Source organism: Tigriopus californicus, chromosome 1, assembly GCF_007210705.1.
Source record: "Tigriopus californicus strain San Diego chromosome 1, Tcal_SD_v2.1, whole genome shotgun sequence".
Classification (NCBI taxonomy): Eukaryota; Metazoa; Arthropoda; class Copepoda; order Harpacticoida; family Harpacticidae; genus Tigriopus; species Tigriopus californicus.
Window position 1 is genome coordinate 10,393,597 of NC_081440.1, and position 18,961 is coordinate 10,412,557.

At 45.0% G+C, this 18,961-nt stretch overlaps 4 protein-coding genes across 5 annotated transcripts; 2 read left to right on the forward strand and 2 right to left on the reverse strand.

Moving 5' to 3' along the window:
* Positions 1 to 527: 527 nt before the first annotated feature.
* Positions 528 to 3,480, reverse strand: LOC131887117 (regucalcin-like). Its single transcript, XM_059235646.1, has 3 exons — positions 2,937 to 3,480; positions 2,269 to 2,811; positions 528 to 830 (listed from the first exon to the last, which is right to left on the reverse strand). The coding sequence occupies exons 1-3, from the start codon at positions 3,087 to 3,089 to the stop codon at positions 603 to 605; spliced, it is 924 nt and encodes a 307-aa protein (XP_059091629.1). The 5' UTR covers positions 3,090 to 3,480; the 3' UTR covers positions 528 to 602.
* A 5,784-nt stretch (positions 3,481 to 9,264) lies between these two features.
* On the forward strand, positions 9,265 to 12,433 carry LOC131887103 (uncharacterized; the record flags this gene model as incomplete). Its single annotated transcript, XM_059235622.1, is given in 4 exon segments — positions 9,265 to 9,649; positions 9,812 to 10,145; positions 10,207 to 11,702; positions 11,780 to 12,433. Coding segments are annotated over 4 exon segments (2,331 nt in total). The 3' UTR covers positions 11,954 to 12,433.
* A 243-nt stretch (positions 12,434 to 12,676) lies between these two features.
* Positions 12,677 to 15,041, reverse strand: LOC131887108 (endoplasmic reticulum lectin 1-like; the record flags this gene model as incomplete). The annotated part of the gene is given in 7 exon segments (XM_059235634.1): positions 12,677 to 12,950; positions 13,041 to 13,148; positions 13,219 to 13,312; positions 13,374 to 13,787; positions 13,860 to 14,111; positions 14,179 to 14,401; positions 14,752 to 15,041. Coding segments are annotated over 7 exon segments (1,523 nt in total), but the record flags the coding sequence as incomplete, so codon positions are not given.
* A 1,253-nt stretch (positions 15,042 to 16,294) lies between these two features.
* LOC131887554 (transmembrane protein 242-like) lies at positions 16,295 to 18,961 on the forward strand. 2 transcript variants are annotated; one of them, XM_059236177.1, is made up of 3 exons: positions 16,295 to 16,720; positions 17,352 to 17,753; positions 18,846 to 18,961. In XM_059236177.1, the coding sequence occupies exons 1-2, from the start codon at positions 16,573 to 16,575 to the stop codon at positions 17,723 to 17,725; spliced, it is 522 nt and encodes a 173-aa protein (XP_059092160.1). In that variant the 5' UTR covers positions 16,295 to 16,572; the 3' UTR covers positions 17,726 to 17,753; positions 18,846 to 18,961. The 2 variants fall into 2 exon arrangements, with proteins under 2 accessions (XP_059092160.1, XP_059092152.1); XM_059236169.1 differs by having other exon boundaries at positions 16,298 to 16,720; positions 18,828 to 18,961.

Sequence of the window (18,961 nt, forward strand, 5' to 3'; positions counted from 1 at the left end):
CGTATGGCAGTCTTTTTGCCCTTCAACTGTGCGTTTTTTTCCACTTTTCCACACTTGAGTCGAATTGTCCCAAGCGCGCAAGGGAACGGTTTAGCTCTGGTTTGGTGTCGACGCGAGAGTCTTTTGTCCACCTTAAGGCATTTCGGTGGTCAACGGTCATGTTGAGAGATTACCCCTCGAGACACTCTTACGAGTTGATGAAATAACTTTTTGGGAACATTTGGATCTCCTTCTTCTTCGTCATCATCAACTTCGCGTTTGATGTTGTGGTCTACAATGTCAAAGAGCCCAACCAACTCGGCATCCTAGTACTAACCATCAATCCACTCAAGCACGCACCTCTGGACGAAGTTGGTATTTCGTTAAGGACGAGCCAATGAGGAGAATGAGATGGTCGTAGAAGTTGACGCAAAAGCGATCTTTTGAGATGCCATTGCGAAACAAAGATATGAAGTCGACCTCTGGGTACGAGACGGCCATAAAACAACTCTACCCAATTCCCTTGTTTAATAACCAGCCCTACCTAGTCCAGATTTAGCTTATATTTCGGCCATGAACTCAAAATGACATTCATCCACAAATGACCGACTCCAGATCACTATTCATGGTTTGGCGAAATCCACAGGTGGACAACCTTGAACCTTTACCGAGCGGAGGACAAATAATGATCCATCCACGGGACCTCGTAATTTTTCATCGCCTACGTCCCTGCCTGTCGTCACAAAGAGTTCCTCCAGGGATTTTCCTCCAAAAGCCACTGAAGTTGTGAAATTTGCGGGAACCTCCACTTGAGAGATAAGCTTACCCGTCTTTGAGTCGATTTCCAGAACCTGAAACATGACAGATAAGTGGAGGTCGGAAAAGTAACTTGCTTTGTCGTTGATGGTAAATTCTACATGGTTGCGAGTAAACACACAAAAGTGTGACACGAAGAGTCGCTACTGTAAGGATAACTAATTTTGTTGGCCATCTGGAATTACAAATGATAGGATCAAATCAATTTTCCAAATCAAGATTGCCACAAAACGTGGAAAGTGAAAGCACCAGCCGATTCCCCCGTAACATAAACACTTGCGTTTCATTAGAAAGGCAACCCTGGTTTGACGGAAGAAAGTTCAGAGATACGACTATGAGGTTAACTATTGGGTTTCCGACAAGTGTAATGTCACAAGTAGAAAAAAAGTGGCCTTTTTGGCGAAATAATGCTTTTCAGAGTTGGGGGAAAAACGCAAAAAAGAGTTAAGAAAATATGAAAAAGAGTTGCAAAAATACGAAAGAAGGTTTAAAAAGGTCGCTACAACACAAAAAGTTGTTACTTTGGTAAAAAGGTCGTTTTTAGCCCTGGTTTTTTGCTCCACGCTTTTCTCTTACATAACGATAGGCATTTCACTGCATTTCATGCTTATCCATTGAGCTTCTTCAAGATTTTTGCTATAAAGCCACTTTTTTCATAGATTCGGATGTTATTGTATACCCTTCACTTGATTCTCTTCTGGAGCCTAGTGTTAATGCTGAGGGCGTTTTCCTCATTAAATGACTTTGGTTTTTGGTTGGATCAAACCCATGATAAGAGATACAGCTCAATTGCAGCTCCCTTTCTTGTTGACTTTCCCATACATATTTAATATTCGGGTTCGATGGTGGACAAAATACTGCATAAAGTTGCGAAAAACTAAGAAACAAGTCGAAAAAGAGTCGAAAACTCCCCAAAAATATTTCTGCCGAAAAAGGCCATAAACAGTTCAGAATTTTTTTCCAGATTTTACCCTCTTTGATGTCTAGTCATAAGCCATAGTAAATTTAACTTGATAGCCCTAATCGCAATCTCTCATGATTGGTATTTGATCCCAGCAACAGAATTTACCCTAAACGGCAAAAAAAGTGCTTTTTCCGACCTTTCCATATCAGAACAGGGTTTCATTCAACTATTTTCTAAAATACCAGAGCAAACTTGGGAAAAGCTGGCCCTTACATACGTAAGACCTCAACAAAAAAAAACAATACAAAGACCTGTTAAAACCGCTAGCAAAATGGAAAAGATTACATTTTCTTGCCACAAGAGATTAGCTGGTTCTCATGGGGAATGAAATCGAATGATCTTTTTTTCTATGTATGTTTATTATATATGAAATAGAATTATAATGCAATGATTATTATTTCATTTTTCAACTTATCTTTAGCTTCTTAATCGTTAACAAAAACTATTTCCCATGGTTAAGAAACAGTTTCTGACTTTTCATATTACAAAACAAAACCGGTGTAGCTTACCCGTCCCCCAGAAAATACGGCCAGCCAGATGTTGTCTCGGGCATCCACGGTCAATCCGTCAGGCACTCCTGGAATGTCATCCGAATCCAAGTGGTAAAGCACTCGGCGATTGGTGATGTCGCCCGTTTCCAGATCGAAATCGAAAGCATCCACACTTCTCTTGGGTGAATCCACAAAGTACATCGTTTTATTATCCTCGGACCAGCCCAATCCATTGGACAATTCTACGTCCGTGAGCTTTACATGACAGCCTTTGGCATCAATCATGTACAACGTTGCTTCCAGGGCACCCACATATCCCGGACGACCTTCAATCTGTGGGCCCATGGTGCCTGCCCAAAGGCGGCCCTTTGCATCGCATTTACCATCATTCAAGCGATTTTTCGGCTGGGATGCGTCCACCTCGTGAAGATCTCGGATAATTTGGTAGTCGTCACTCCCCGGAGTCCATTTCAAGATAGAGAGAGTTCTTCCTCGAGAGATGACGAACTCATCATCTTGCCCTTCAATGGGTACAATCAGACTGATTGACTCCCCTGGAATCTATGAACGAACGAGACAATTCACCAAACTGAATGATTGATATTGACGAGGAATCACTCTTATGTGTGCGAGTAGGCACTATATGTACATGCAAGGTCAGAGAATCAAGTAGGCATACAATGTACCTTTAACTTGGTCATGCTCTTCTTTGATGGATCATAACAACAGACCGCTGTGCCCGGGATGTCCACGGAGAAGAGCAATTGTCGACGTTGACACCAATGGGGACCTTCGCCCAAATGGTAGCATTGCGGACCAATATTCTCAATGGCGTTCATGTTTTATCTTTGATCCGACAACAACGATGCCTTTGACGTTTTCAACTGGACTGCAGCCCAAAATAAATGTAGATGATCGGTTTGTCTGTTGTTTCACAGAGTGTGTACTCAAACACACACTGGTGGTCTCTTCACTTGGTGTGCAAATGCGGGGAGGCTAGCAAGCATGTATTTATCTCAAAACGAACGGCTTATTGATGTGGCCAGCGAAAAACCGGAACGAACGTACAGTATATGAGTGAGGAGGTCATGTACACGAACTGAAAAGAGGCTTGTGGCCTTTCTAGCTCACATAAATGGATGCACTCATTTTGCTTGTTCGAAATGTATGGTCTTGGTTATTGAAGGTAAAATTTTCCGACTATGATCCAAAGTTTTATTATTTTCAGATTGGATCGTTTATCTTGGATGTTTCTCATTTAATGCTTGGTTCCTCTGAAGATGGATTATGATGAAAAGAAAACCTAGGGATATGGTAATCTATATCTGCAAGAAATCGTTTATGTTAGTCAAAGATGGGCGCAAAACCGTTACTCGTTATTCAACGATACTAACATTTCCATCAATGACAAGGGGCTAAGAAACTATTTTTAAGGATATTTTTGCTCTCTTGAAAAAAGGAAATCAATATTTGTGTTTAGCTATCTCGAAATTTACGTTATATTTCACAGGAAATATTTCATGGGAATATACTACACAGATATTATACATGTATACATTTCTTGATTCATTAATTTTGAACAAGGTAAATGCTCCCATTTGAACCAATTGTTGTTCCAATTTTCAAAGGGGGAGATAAGTCACTCCCCAGTAACTACAGGCTGATTACTCTCACTTCGAATATTGCGAAGGTGTTTGAGAAGATCGCGAAGTTCAAACTTGTTGAATTTCTTGATATCCATGAAGTCCTTCCTCCAAGCCAGCATGGGTTCCGAGCACATTTTAGCACGGTTACCCAACTGATTGAACATATAGAGCAGGTTATTGAGGGACTGGAGAGCCATGAATCAGTCGATGTAGTTTATCTCGACTTTGCCAAGGCCTTTGACAAGGTAGATCATGGCCTTTTAGTTAACAGGCTCCATGAGATTGGGATCCAAGGCAAGGTTCTCAATTGGCTAAGAAGTTTCATTTGTGGTAGGAAACAATTAGTTAAGGTTGAGGGATCCCTTAGTGACATACATGATGTCAAGTCAGGTGTCCCTCAGGGCTCCATTTTGGGTCCTCTCCTTTTCATCATCTTCATTGCTCTGCTTCAGAACCTTGGTATTAGTAATGTCAGTATCTCTTCCTATGCTGATGATACAAAATTGGTAGTTGGTAGGAATGGTCAGAACTCTGGTTGTATGTTAGAGGTCCAAGACCAAATCTACTCCTGGGTTGCTGCCAGTAATATTGCACTGAATGGAATGATATTCTGCTCAATGACCTTTGGGTCGGCGCCATTAGACATTAAACTATTAGATGATAAAGGTAAGGACATTGAGCAGGTCTCATCCATGAAGGATTTAGGTGTAGTCCTCCAAGATAATGTAAAGTTCGATGAGCATATCCAGTTGAAAGTTGGTAAGGCTTTTCAAACATGTGGTTGGATATATCGCACGTTTAAGTCCAGAGATAGTGTCTTGAATATGCGTATATCCTAAGAATTACAATTGGCCACGCTCGCCAGGGAGGAGCAACTGATTTTGTCAAAAGGGAGGGAAAGTTGAAAATTCCTAGGACTTCCAACAGATTCTTGTTTTTCAAAAAAGTTGTTAAAACTGCCCATTACCTAAGCTTTGGCTCACACTGGTGCAATCATATGACTCTAATGTACAGTATGGCGCCAAAAATACTCGTTGGCGAGCTCATCCAACTTCTTTTTTATATAGAATATCATTGTGTCTACTGTCTTGAAAAGTACCCCAATGACCTTTCAAAATTTGTGCTGACATCATCAGACAGCTCTGTTACTTAAAGGAGTCAATACTTTAACTGAAAGATCATCTCACAATCCTGCAATAAGCTACAAAGCTGTAATATCTGTTATTTGTGGCACTATTACCTTTATCCTAAACATGCAATATGTAATATGCATGCTTTTATTGAAGGAACACCTCACAACCTTACAATGAACTACACAGTTGTAATCTTTGATATATATGGCCCTGTTACCTTTATCCCTTGCATGCAATCCTACAAAAGCTGCATAACTCCAATCAAATTTCTTTTAAGCGCTTTGGACTAGAGGGCTAGACTTTGGACCAATAAGGAATGAATTTGGAGGTTTATGAATTTCTATTCTTTTCTTACCGCCGTCTATAAAAAAAAGCGACATGGGCTGCTTGGTCTGGTTGCGGCTCCTCGGGCAAGCTTGTGCCAAAACAAGTTGATTACATCTATCAGCAATGCCATGGTCTCTATCAGGGTTATCATGATTTAGAATCAATACAGAGACACCAAGGCATACATCTCATTCAAAATATTTTTAATTGCTTACTTGGAAGTCCAATCTCTGCATTTCAAGTATAAAGTCATTAAATCAACGGAACTGGTTCTCTTCCTCTCGTACTGTCTGAGTGGGCAAAGCTCTGCTCGACCTAAAGATACTTAAATTAGCCCAACCCAGCAAGATACTCCGTCGATTTAACGAGATGGTGGTACATGAAACACAGAAATTTGCCGATTAAGCAAGTAAGGATATTTTGAATGGAATGTAGGCCTTGGTGGTACTGTATTGATTCTCTTATTTTAAACGACGAAATATATTTAGGGTGGGGATTTCGACTCCAGGAAATGTAAAGGTATCATACATTAGATGACGTTGCTATTTTGAGAAATAAAACGCAAGAACAGTGACTTATTAACTTCGGTTTTATCTTTTTCGCCCATCTTTTTTATCCCAATCAAGACTATCTCTGAGCCATATAATGACAATTCCAAATTATCAAAATATGCAATATCTGGCTTGGAAGGCCAATAAACGGTCAATTCGTGTGCTAGGAATTTACCCTGATATTTGATATCTTGCCATTACACAAAACACAATTTCACACATTTCATTTAATGAACAACTTAGGCCCTCTAAATCCCCATCGAAATAGGGTCTTTGTTGTGTCTAGTGCATTTGCTTGCTAAATTTCTTTGCACTTTGGCTGAATCAATTCCTGATTTTAACTTAGGCATAAATATAGTTCTATCGTAAATCTATCACTTTTGGTTCATTGATTTTTAGTGAACCAATAAGTTTGCCATGTGAGATATCATTTATCTCAAGTAGGATACCAATATTTGCAAAGCCTTGATTGAGAATAATATAAGCATTATGATTAACTAAATATGCATCAAGGTATCAAGATCTTATGCCACTTTTATTTACATTATTCAGAATCAAGTACATTCATTTTTTCTTAAATCTCACTGACATTAAACTTTGGTTCGACCACAACATGACATATCCATGAGAATTTGGCACACGTGAGGGTATGTCATTGATTCTCTTCTAGAACCTACTGTTTTTGCCGCTGAGGCTGCGCTATTTCACAAGCCTTTTTGGGGTAGATCAAACCCGTATGAAGCAGATAAGGACCGAAATGACAACAAAAGAGCAAAAGATGTCCCAACATGTAAAAAAATTGCAAGGAAAAGTAAAAAAAGTGAAAATGGGCGGAAAAAAATTGGACAAAGAGGCCAAATAATGTTAAAAAGTTTTTTTCAGGTTTAACTTTTATTTCGAGGTCTCTTTATAATATAATAAAGAAGAAAAATAATCTACAATGCCTTTTATGTCAGAACACAGACAAAGCAGTGGAAGGGTGACGAAAACATTTAATCGAAAACAGGCCATTTAACTCAAAATAGGCCAGCAAATCAGCTAAGATTGAATGAAACAGTTACAAAACACACTCGTTTCCTTTTTTTCTTCTATTAGCATGATCTATTAGCTGGATCCTCCATAATTATTGGTTCAAAATCCTCGCATGAAAGGAAGCCACCCTGAACTCGAAGGCGAGTCAGGCACGGATTCTAAAAGAAAAAGTAGGCACTTGTAGTGCTGCCATTTTATCAACATAGTAGCTGTTTTGGTTGTAAAAATAAGTCTATTTTTCGCTACTCCACGGCTGGGCTGTTTCAGCACATTTAATAATCATTAAATAAGAACCTGGGAATAAAACTTGATGCTAATAACATGACTATTCAATTCAGATTACATACAGCTCTATGTAAAGGAAGGTCATCAAAGGTCAATGGATTGAATTTAAAATCTTCCAAAATTGACCGCTTAATGTGCCTTGTGGCCAAACTTAAACATGAATTTTAAGATTTGACGAAATATCTTCCCATTCCCTACCTTAAAAAAATACTCATGTGGTCATCAATAGGAGTGAATAGGCTTTGCCTTGTCGATGGGTAACTAGATCTGGACTGTTTTATCCCATTTTTGGCCCCGACCCGACCCACCGTTTCTCATAACCACCCAGTCGGACACGACCCTACCAGTCTGAACGAGCATTTGGTTCAGCGCTACCAGGTGGCCATTTTTTTTGGATCGCAATGGCCACTAGACAAAAATGTGGCCTCCTACCCTTAATTTGGCCTTCGAGAGGCTGCTTTTCAAGCTCAATGGTCATTTGGACTAAAAACAGGTAGTATTGGTTAATAATTCCAACGAAATATGTGCTATCACTTTGCTGAAAATTTGAAAAGTGCATTCTTGCCAAATGACCATTGCGACAGAAAGATATGCCAAGATGAAGAATTTTGCATCAAGAAGTCAAGCATTACAAAATGAAAAGGCAAATCAATCATGTATACAAATAAGTATTTTACTGGATGATTAAACATTTGTATTTTCCATTTGAAACTGCAAAGTGACATTATACTGAAGACTGGCTTGTGCATGTTGAGTGAAGGAATAGATACCAATTTAATTATTTTAAACATTATTTCACACATATCTTTAAGGGCGTTATGTATTGCCAGGCCTGAACTTGAGAGGTCCTGAACCAAATGAAATGTTAAAATACTGCCCGCATAGAGTTTGGGGTTTCTGTTTATTTGTTAGTTATCTTCAAAAAAGGTCAGATGGTCGTACTCCATGGTCGGGGACAGGTTGATGTGGATCAAGCTCAAATCTTTAGAGGACCTCAAATTCCAAGCAAAATAATTTGATGGAAAGAAAACTGAATTGTGACAAAAGAATCTTAATTCCCACGCAGAAGAGCCCTGAATTCCAAACTGAGCCAGAAACTTATAAAGTGAGAAAGAATCATAACCAGTTTAGTTCCATTGAAAACATTCAGCAACTGTTAAAAGTTTTTATGGAAAATTCGGGAAGTGATATCCTTATTTCAATCCTCACCGCAAATTTTTATTGTTACGAGATTCAATATGAATTTCAAGCCGTGATTTTTGTCAGGACATGCATTTCCAACCATTCTGGGGTCAGACAGGCTTAAAATATTCGCACCCCTGCCCGTCGATTATAGAAATAAACATTTCATTTATAACAATCTCAAAAAGCATGCAACCATGCCTTCAAACTAATGTCCCATTAACACTAAAAAAGAAGTGTTAGCCAAAGTGATCTGTCTCCCAGTGGCCACGTTTGAGGGCTGATTGGCCGACTAATGGCGACTGAGTAGACGGAATCTGGCCACCAACCATTCTGAAGATCTGGCAGCGCTGGATTGGTGCTGGCCTATTTGGGCAAGAACGCCGTCAGTGTGTGTCAGGTCACGCTCGCTGGCTCGCTCGCTCGCTCGCTCGCCCGCTCCTTGGGTCGCTGGGTCGGACAGAGTTGTGGTGTTCGTCACCCCATCCATGATCTATCCCTGCCTCCCTGCCTCCCTCCCTCCCTCCCTCCTAGATCCTTTCATCCATCTAAATATCCATCTTCAGTGTTGGCCTTCTCGCTCGAAGACGACGGACGAGCAGCGATTCAAGTGGCTACACAGACATATCCATCAATAGAGAGAGAGACCGACCGACCGACCGATACCTAACACTCCTGCCTGTCCTTCTGCAATTTCGTCCGGACATACTGCAGGCTCTTTCAGGCCATCCACCGCCTTCCCTTCCGGCTAGCCGCTGGATCCCGCCTAGATCCCACCCAGATTCCGCTGTTCCGGCGTCCGTGCCTGGCTCCACCCAGAGCTGTTTACGGGTTACGCCTGCTTTTCGTCGGTCCGTCGGGTGTCGGGTGGTGGAGACACGCCTCTCCCGCGTCACCCATCATACCCGCCTCCAACATGAGCGTGGGCGAGGCCCTGGCCTCGACCAATCCCTACCCGCCGGGCGGTGGCGGCACGGGCGGAGCCAATCCGGGTGAGGGTCGAGCCAGTAGCGGCAGTGGAGCCGGGCCGGGCGGGCCCGGTTCGGCCGGTGTAGGTTTGGTCGGTCCCCACCCGCACAACGGGGGTCCAGCCTTAATGGGTGGAGTAGGGGGTGGCAACGGCGGCGGTCTGATGCCCCACGCGCCCATCGCCTTGAAGGCCAAAGAAGAGATCTTGACGTCGCTTCATCTGATCAAAGACATTCGACGCTTGGAAACCTATCAACGCGACTTCTTTCTTAAGGTAAAAACTGGATCTAGGCGTGGCATGCCTGGCGTTCACCCCCGGGATGAGTTGAAGGCCAGGAGGTAGCCAGTGGGTGCTGAGTGGTCTTAATGCACGGCTGCATGAATCCCCCGATGATGTGCCCCGTTGCATCCTAAGTGAAGGTTCTTCTTGTTCCAGGTCAAGGAATCCTTGAATCACGTGCACTTGTTGTTGGATCATCAGCTCATGGACATGGCCTGGTCCGACAACCTAATCCATTGCGAAGAAAGCCTGCTCAAGGCCTCGGTTCATTTGGCGGGTTCGTCTCCGTCGCAAATCTCGGAAATCTATTCGTTGTTGCTCCAGGATCGAGACAAGTTGAACCATCGCTTCCAGGAGTTGTCGGTCAAGAGCTCGTTGAGCGAATATGTGGTCAACTCGCGTAGCCTCTTGGATATTGAGACCATCCATATTGCGGCTGAGTCCATTCTACGCAATGAGAAGCCCATCCAAGCTCCGCCGGACAAGTCTAGTAAGTGCTAGTCTAGTAATACGCTTGAATTTGATTCGCTCTGACCGGCATGCTTTTTCAGTCCCCGTCGATCACACGTTCTTTCTGGCCAACTTTTGCACCACCAGCATTGCGAGCTCCATGCTAGCCTCGTTTATTCCGCCGAAATCACGCGACAAGACCACCTTTCAGAGTGCACCGCGATATGAACATCACCCATCGTCGTCCATGAAACCCACCAACCACGCCCTGTCGTCCCACCCCATGGGCCATCATCCCTCGGGCGTGCCTGGGTTAGGTCATTCGGGCGGATCGTCCCTCTCGAACGTGCCTCATGGACCTCCACCCAAGTTAGGCGATGACCCATCGTTCTACCCGCCCAGTGGCGTCGCGGTTCCCAATTCCAACGGACTTTACAATCGCGAAGAGTTCATCAACGCCGTCGTGATGCAGAATTCGGCAGAAGCGGCCGCCGCAGCCGTGGCGCACGCCCAAGATGAATTGGCCAAAAATGTGTTTGGTGGCCATGAATTGGTGTCGGCCATCAGTCAAATCACTCGGGGTGACGACGTTGTCTCGCCGCCCAAGCCCAAGTCTTCGAGCAACTCGGGACCCAGTCATCTCCCGCCGGGCAGTGGGTCGAGAAAGATGCCCACGGAGCTCTGGGGTGGCAACGGAGGAGGTGGAGCCGGGGGAAGTGGCGCCGGAGCCAAAGATGAGGGTGTGCCCTCGCGTTCGCCCGGAATCATGCTACCATCGGATGGAGGCTTAAACAACGGTTTCATTTCGAAGGCCAACTCCGGGAAGGTGAAGCGAGTCCACAAAAATGAAGGCTTGTCGTTGGGGGATGGAGGTGGTTCGGAATCGATACCTTCTGATTCAGAGGACGGTCGCAATGTCGCATTTGGAGGTGCGGGAGGTGTGTCACCGGGCGAATTTGACGCTAGCAAACCGCTCTCGTTCGCGCGGATTGCCAGTCTCAATCTGGAAAAACAAGCGGTCCAACGGCCCAGTCCTCAGCCAACGCCTACAAGTACCGGCCAATCGCCCGCTCCCCCTAGCATGTTGGCCACTGCCAAAGTGGTCGGAAGTGTCGTGAGCAACAGCAGCGTGGGAGGCCCGAGTCTCTTGATCCCGTCGGGATCCTCTCCGATTCCGATGCTCCCACCGCAATCTCAACCGTCAGGCAGCGATCCGTTGGCCAACCCAGCGGTCATGAGCATCTTATCGTTGCCCTCGTCCAACAACCCGCGCTACTTTTTCGAAATCTCCATGGAAGGCAAAAAGCTGGGGAAAGCCATCATCGAGGTTGAGCCCGCCATGGCACCTAAAATGGCGCAAAATTTTGGCTATTTGGTCACGGGTGAGCGTGGCTATGGCTACAAAGGTTGCCAGTTTTTCCAGGCTTGGAAAAACGAATCCGTGATCTGTGGCGATTGGGAGCATAACTCGGGACGAGGAGGCCGGTCAGCCCTGGACCTTGGACCTCTGTTTACCCCGGATGAGACGCGATTGCCGTGCATTCGTGGAGCGGTGGGAATGCGGCGCATGTCCAAGAAGCACTCCAGTTTAAATCAGGTAAGACCAGATAAAAATTGGGCCTTTCATCCTCAATGATGAGTATGGCGGTTTCGTTTATGATTGGTTCTGTTCAGGTCGCATCGCAATTCCGGATTATCCTAGCCAACATGAATACCCAATTCACCGGGATCTTTGGTCGCATCATCGATGGCATCGAGGCACTAGACAAGGTGGCCAATGTCGGGGGAGAAGGGGGCCGGCCCGAAAAGATTGCCATGATTTCGGCTTGCGGTATCTACAAGTCCTAATGAGGCCCAAAACGATTCGATCGAGGACGGACCCGACCAGCACGTCCCTGAAAGATTGAGCTCCTACATAGCTCGTCATGTCGGTATCCTCGCAGAACACGTTTCACTTCTAATTCGCCTATGAACAACGCATACAGCCAACACCAAAATTCTTGAACTCGAACGAGAAATTGGAGCTGAAAATAATCGATCGCGCTTTACTATTTACTTGTACGATCTTCGTTACAACCATCTATTTCGCCCACGCCATCATAGTTGTATCATTGACCATTAATTTTCAAATTATGATGATGATATGATAATCATGCCCCCTGTCGTTTTCTTTGGACCTGGGTTAAGAAACTCGACTCTTCAAACATCCTCCTACCTAACCCATCATCAAATCATCCATGGTATACTGCGGACGTGCTCATGAGTCGCTCTAATACGCAAAAATACTACCCTTCATCCCAAAACCTTAAATATATCGAAGAAGCACAACACGGTTTCTTTTCTCCATTTCCTTTGACATCGACAAACATTTTGGCGTCCCTAAACTAAAAGGTGCCTTTAGAAACAAACGCAGGTCTTTGCTATCGAGCTTAAACTCTAGCGTGCAGTCTAGCTTCAAATGACTGACTTTTTCTCTTTCATGAGTACGCCTGGATTGATCTTAGGAAGAAAAATTCAAGGGTTTCTTGCACGCTATTCATATCGTGATCCACAATGCAGAAATCCATTCGATAGGTTGGGCTAAAATTTAATAAACTAACCCAGAAACAAAACTATTTCCATAAAACCAACAATGACCACTAGAACAAGCGAAGATGTCTTCGATCTTCGCGGAAATAGTGATTCTTCGCCTTGATTTCGAGCCTAGAGCTCGTCTTTAGGCTCATCCGACAACGATTTCTCTTCGGCCTCGATTGATTCATCATCATAGTCATTAAAATCAATGGTAGTTTCGACGGAAGGAGGTGGTTCAACGCGTGGACTATCATCCTCATGGTTGCCGCTCCTAACAGGGAAGAAATGGCAAGTTAGAACCCCCAAATTTAACTCGGTGAGAAAAGTTTCATGTCAAGGTGGACTGAGGTCTCATACGCACTTGGGATCCTCGCGGACAAAGACATCTTTTTCGATGACCATCATGCCATCTTGATCTGCCAAATGCAGAATATCACAGACGATTGGACTTTCCACACCTAGAATATAACTGCAAGAGAAGACTTAAAAATCCACATCTGTTTATTCGCACTTGAAAATGCAATGAAAAGAAAACCTACTCGCAAGTTTTGGGCTCAAGCAAATACAAGCTGACAGTCGAGGGCGAATCCGACTTTTTACACTTCAATTTGACCTCAACGCGTCGAGGTTTGCCTGAAAAAAGAGGGCAGGTTTAAATGCTCCATTTCCAATGGCATTTGCACACTACACTCACCCGTTAAATCGCAGAGATCGCCATCGGAATAAAGATGCGACACTTGTTTGCGCTCGCTCACGGGTTTGGGTCGCTTATTCGGGTTATCTTTGAGCCAAGCCAAATGTTTGGCCATGTCGAATCGGCCCAAATTGATGAGGGTTCGGTCGCCTTTTCGTTCCTCGTGATACTGGTCCACGCTTTTGCCGTAACAAAACTCATACTTCCACCACCCCGATCCGCCATAAAGACAATAATCCCCGAGGAGAAACTCTTGCACTACCTTTGGGTCCATCAAAGGCTTGAAAGGTGCTCTGGGCGCGGGTTGGGGCCAATTATCGTCCTTGTATGCCACGGTCTCGTCATCCAAATCCTCATCACTGATGTCGGCTACGCCTGATGTTTTCACTGGCTTGATCTCGATCTTGACCGAACCTGTAACCGCCACCACTCATGGCCCATTAAGCAAGACCATTTTCAATCGGATCGACCAATCGATTGACTCACCTGGTCCATTGTTCCCCTGCATAAAATCGCCTTCAAACATCTTCTCGCTCCGCAATTTGAGGCTATCAGCTTCTAACTGGATGAGATCGCGGGGTTTGTAAGGCGTTTTCGAATTGCGCGGTTTACACTCTATAGAATACTCGTTAGATTCTTCCGGACGGTAATCCAAATGCTGGCAAAGCGTGGGTGAAAGCACAATGATATCGTATTCACAGGTGGAGCTTTCTTTGAAACTATACATCTCGTGGTGGCCTAAAATGGAGGACAGTTCATAAATAAGTCTTCCTCCCCCATCGTCGATGTCCCCGGGGACGCTCACCGGCTGGATAACACACATAATTCACGCGGGTCTGTCGCGGTCGACCATTCAAGTCGCACAAGGTGCCATCGGTCATGTGCAATTGGAAATAGGGCATGTTCATGGTCTCAATCTTGATCTTGGGTGGTTTGCGGGCCTGACCCGCTTCTATATCCCGTTTGAGCTCCTTCAATTCCAAATCGTATTGCTCGGCATTGTAACGGCCCAAGAAGTATTCGGTCGTCTACGGATAAGTCAAGGAAGTGAATGAATGATGCCACTCAATTCAATCGGAGCGAACGAACCCTCACATTCTAAGTTGACCTTCGTAAATGATTGAAATGCGAGGGCAATGAAGCCTAAATGATGAATGGTGCTGAATGAACAGATACGCTACATGCCAATCAAATATATGACGACGACCCATTCAAGTTAGGTCAGTAAGACTTGGACCGTCGGCCTAACGGCGGCAGGTATGCTAACAATGGACACTCAAAATAATCTCGGTCTTGACTGAACTTAATACTCATTTGGTTACGTCAGGTCATCAAGGCCATGAGACTTGAGTTTCTAGGGAGGGAGGCAGGGAATTACCTTGACGTTTTTGCCGTCGCGTTCCTCGTGGAATTGGCGAACATGTCGGCCGTGGCACAATTCGTAGGTCCAGTAATGTTCCAACCGGTAAGCGCACGTCTTTTGGAGGAACAACTCTTGAAGCAGTTCCAGAGCATTGGCACCCTCGGCCAAAGGATCCTGGAACTTGGAGCCCGCCTTGGCCCGCGTCCGGGGAATCTGACATTCGTATTCTTCCTGCCATTGGGAGCGCACGATCAGCGTCTCGACGGGCGCTTGATCCGCCCCGGATGGATCCTGGGGCGTGGTGGCGGTGGTGGCAGTGGCGCCAGTGGCGCCAGTGGCGCCAGTGGAGTCATCGGGCGAGGCGAACGAATTGAAATTGATTTTGAATAATTGCGCATCGTCCACGGAATAGTCCCCGTGGGTGGCCAAGGGCCAGTGGGCCAGGCCCAGCCAAACCATGGCAAACACGGACGACAAGCCTCGCATGGCTGGCGCTCACGTAATCAATAGGACCGATTCCGCGGTTAGGACATCATCAACCGCCAATTATTTGTATATCTGGCGTGAGTTACGCGACATCTATTTCTCAATTGTTGACGACGAATACACTTCCTAGCTCAGGCTTGCCCTTTGAAGGCGGAGAATTGGGCCAGCTCGAAGAAAACGGCCAATCAATAAGCCCCAGAGGCCTTTTGAGATTCAGCCGGTGTCCTCATTTTCGGCCGCCCTGCTGCTCCTGTGGCAAGAGACCTCTGGCACTTGGACCAATCAGCGTCCAGGCCATGGCATACCATACACGCGCACTTCCATTGATGCCACGACTAGCTAATTGACGTCATTTAGGGGGTGCCATGTGAGACCAGACTGAGCAAAGGAGGGTTTGATTAATCGAAACATTCACGCTTGAAACAGAAAAATTCGCATTTAAAAAAAAATCCTGGGCAAATACTGGAAACAAATGTTGCCTTACTTTTACTTTCTTCATCGTTTCAGTGATCTGGCTTATTATTATTGGACCAAGCAAGTGACATAACCTTTTTAGATTGCACCTTTTCTTTAATTGCTGTAAATGTTTTCCTCTTTGTAACCAGCCCAACAGTAGGCGATGGTTTTATTGCCTCTTCAATGGCACGTTCATGCTTTGGTTCAAAGTAACTCTCCTCTATTCTTGGTCAGTCCCGGCTTTTTATTTCTCAGCTGGTCCCCAGCTGGTCGTCATCATTGTCACTCTGAATTGACTTCTTTGGCATTTGGCAAATGCCCTTCTGGCCCATGAGTCATTATGAGTCGAGATCTGGTCCCAGGTGGCGACCGGGACTAGGATTCCTTATGGCTCGACAGGGTTCGATCTTCTTAGCAGCCTCAGCCTCAACGAATAAAAAGGTAGCTTTAAATTAAAATAAATCCTAAGGGTAGATAAAGCCCCCCTCCATCTGTTGTTTCGTGTTCTCTGAAGTCCTCGTGTTGGCCTGCCGCAGGGTATGCATACATGACGACGGTCTAATAAGACTGGTCACCTTTGTATTAGCCGTCCTTGGCTTTGCTAAACAGCTGAAACTGAACGGCATGGTCCAATCTGGCCGTGAAGCCTTTTCTCACTGAATGAAGGTTTCTGTTCCGCTGCTTCGCCGCTGAGTCGCCCCTGAGTGGTTGAGGGGAGAAGAGGTCTTAGAACGGGCTCCCGATCCCATCTCCTACGGACACCCATCCAGCCCCACTAGCGGTGGGATCCCCCATTTTGATCCCATGCCTTTGGGCGACGGAGACTGAGGTAAATGGTCCCGGGAGTGGCTCGCGCGTGTCTCGCTTGAGTCTAGTACGGGTCGAGATCCGTGAATGCCCAAAGCTCGGATCATGTCCAAGTCGGACTCGAATGGCTCGGATCGGTGGTATTCCCTCAAGGCGGGTCTATTCCTGGCCTCGTCGGCCGGCATTGGATTACTCATGGGATTCGGGGGCGCTTTGGCCCACACCAAAAAGCAAGGTGATGATGCACGCCACCCATGGGACTTTCGGGCCTCATCACCCGCATCTAATGACTCCTTAACACGACTGACTATCCCACGTTCTTGTGCCCGGCTGAGCACTCCGGGGGAGAGGGCTGGCTGGCTGGCTGGCTGGCGATCAGTATCATTTGTATCTATCCCGACGCTGAAGCATTGAACTCTTCTTTCTCGCCCTTGACTGATGGGGCCCCTCAGAATGTTCTTGTTGTAAAGCACCCACTAAATCGACCCCAGAAGGTGAAAGAGCAACTGTAAGATGGAATAGGGACCATGGTGCGCACTTTCCCATGGAAATAATTTTCCCCTTCCGAGTGATCGCTTATCAGTTCAAACTCGAATTTGGGTCCTACTATCCATCTGGTTTGTGGTTTGATCGGCACTGTAACACGTTCGACCATTCAAACCCACTGGGAGGTACATTTAGGGGGTGAATTCAATTTCGAACGTCTGGCCAAAGATGGTTTAGCTTCTTCACCGGAATCCCATAGGTCGAGTCTTTTGGTTGTGGCCTCGGGTCTCGCCCAGATCAACACCCGTTTTCGACTTGATCATAATAGCCATGACCATCTTGGCCTGGGGCTATTCCTAATGCCGGCTTCATCTTTCCAGATCCGCAGTCTTTCGATCAAGGCCTGGTGGGAGCGACGAGTCCCAACCGTGCCCAGGTTCGGTCTCCGCCCAGTGCGGGTCAGTTACACGCCAGTGGAGCGGCTCTAGCTTCTCGTGCCTTAGCGTACGGTACTTTGTACGCCGTGGTGGGCTGTGGGTTGGTCTTTTACGGTGTTTGGCAAATAAGCGGTGCCCGAGACTTGGCCGAATTCCGCCAAAAAGCGGGTTCCATTCTGCCCGTCGTGCCCAAAAACCATCCACCGCAAAGTCGTACCGAATTCAGTGGGATTAACGACTTTTTGCAATACGTAATCGACGAAGATCAAGCCCAAAAAGAGGCCAAACGGGTACAGACCCCACGTAGTCAGGAATGATGGCCCCTCAAAAAGTTGTTGTCAAAAGGTAAGGTGTCGCACATCCCCTTGGCATTGTTTGGGCTTTGGTTAGTATAGAGGACGTACATTTTCCGCGTTTAATCTTGATCAAGATTATCCTATTTATGTTGTTTTTTAGCATGTGAAGGAATCAAAAATGATCATTTTCAAGGCAATAGTTGCGGTTGTTGACTTATTTAAAACTTGGCACTAAAATAATTAATAATATGCTCTCCTGCCATATTTCAAACCTTATCGTTATATAGGGGCAAGCTTGTTTAGCCAACTTCATCCTCGATGGATTGAATAATCGCGAAGAGAACAATCGTGTTGTAGTAGCGAGTAGATTACTTAAATAGTTCATGATGACGAGCATTTTATCACTAAAAGGCTAATTTGTGTTAAGTCTTTTTGAGAGCCAAATATTGAATGCTTTATCAAAATTCAGGTCGTATTTTTTGTTATGAAAACCCTATTTTTTTGCTTCACTAAAAACAATGACATATGGTAGGACGAAAATAAAAAAAAGCCAGTGAATATAGCATCATTTGAAGCATCTTAAGTAGCTGAAGTGATATTGTCAATACCTCCTTGCAGTTGTTCAACCACAAGAGGCTAAATTCAGAAAATTGTGTAAGCTTTCCCACGACTTATCTTGATCACAAATAACACATTTTAAGACCTTCGTTGGGTAATTTTGGTCGGTGTTTCAAACCCGTCTACACAAAAAAGTATACGCTTTCAGTCAAAAAATGGACTTCTTGATGACGTTTGACATGTAACTGGTAGTAAAATTTCTTCCCAAATTTGAGTACCAAATCTGGTCGCTTCATTTTGAATAATTGTTTGCGCTGTGTCCGATCTAATGTCTTGTGGTTGCACGTTCCATACCTCTTGCCTTTTTCTTATGTACAAGACGAACGGAGAAATCTATGTGCCATGTCAATGGAGAAAAATTTCTTCAATTAAATTATTGAATGCCTTCTCACTCATGATGAGTCATGAAGCCTGAGTGACATATTAGATATGTAGGTGACGGAGATACTGAGCTTAAATGTTCCTGACCGAAGTGACTCAATTGATGTGTTCATTTCACTTGTAGTGTAAAAGACGTCCATAGTAGTGGGCATCCTCAAGTGCATCCGCCACCATCCAAGTCAAAAATGAAGAAAACGAAATCGAAAAAGCCTGCAAAAGCAAATCCAGCCCACTTACCTCAAAATCCGTCCGAAATAT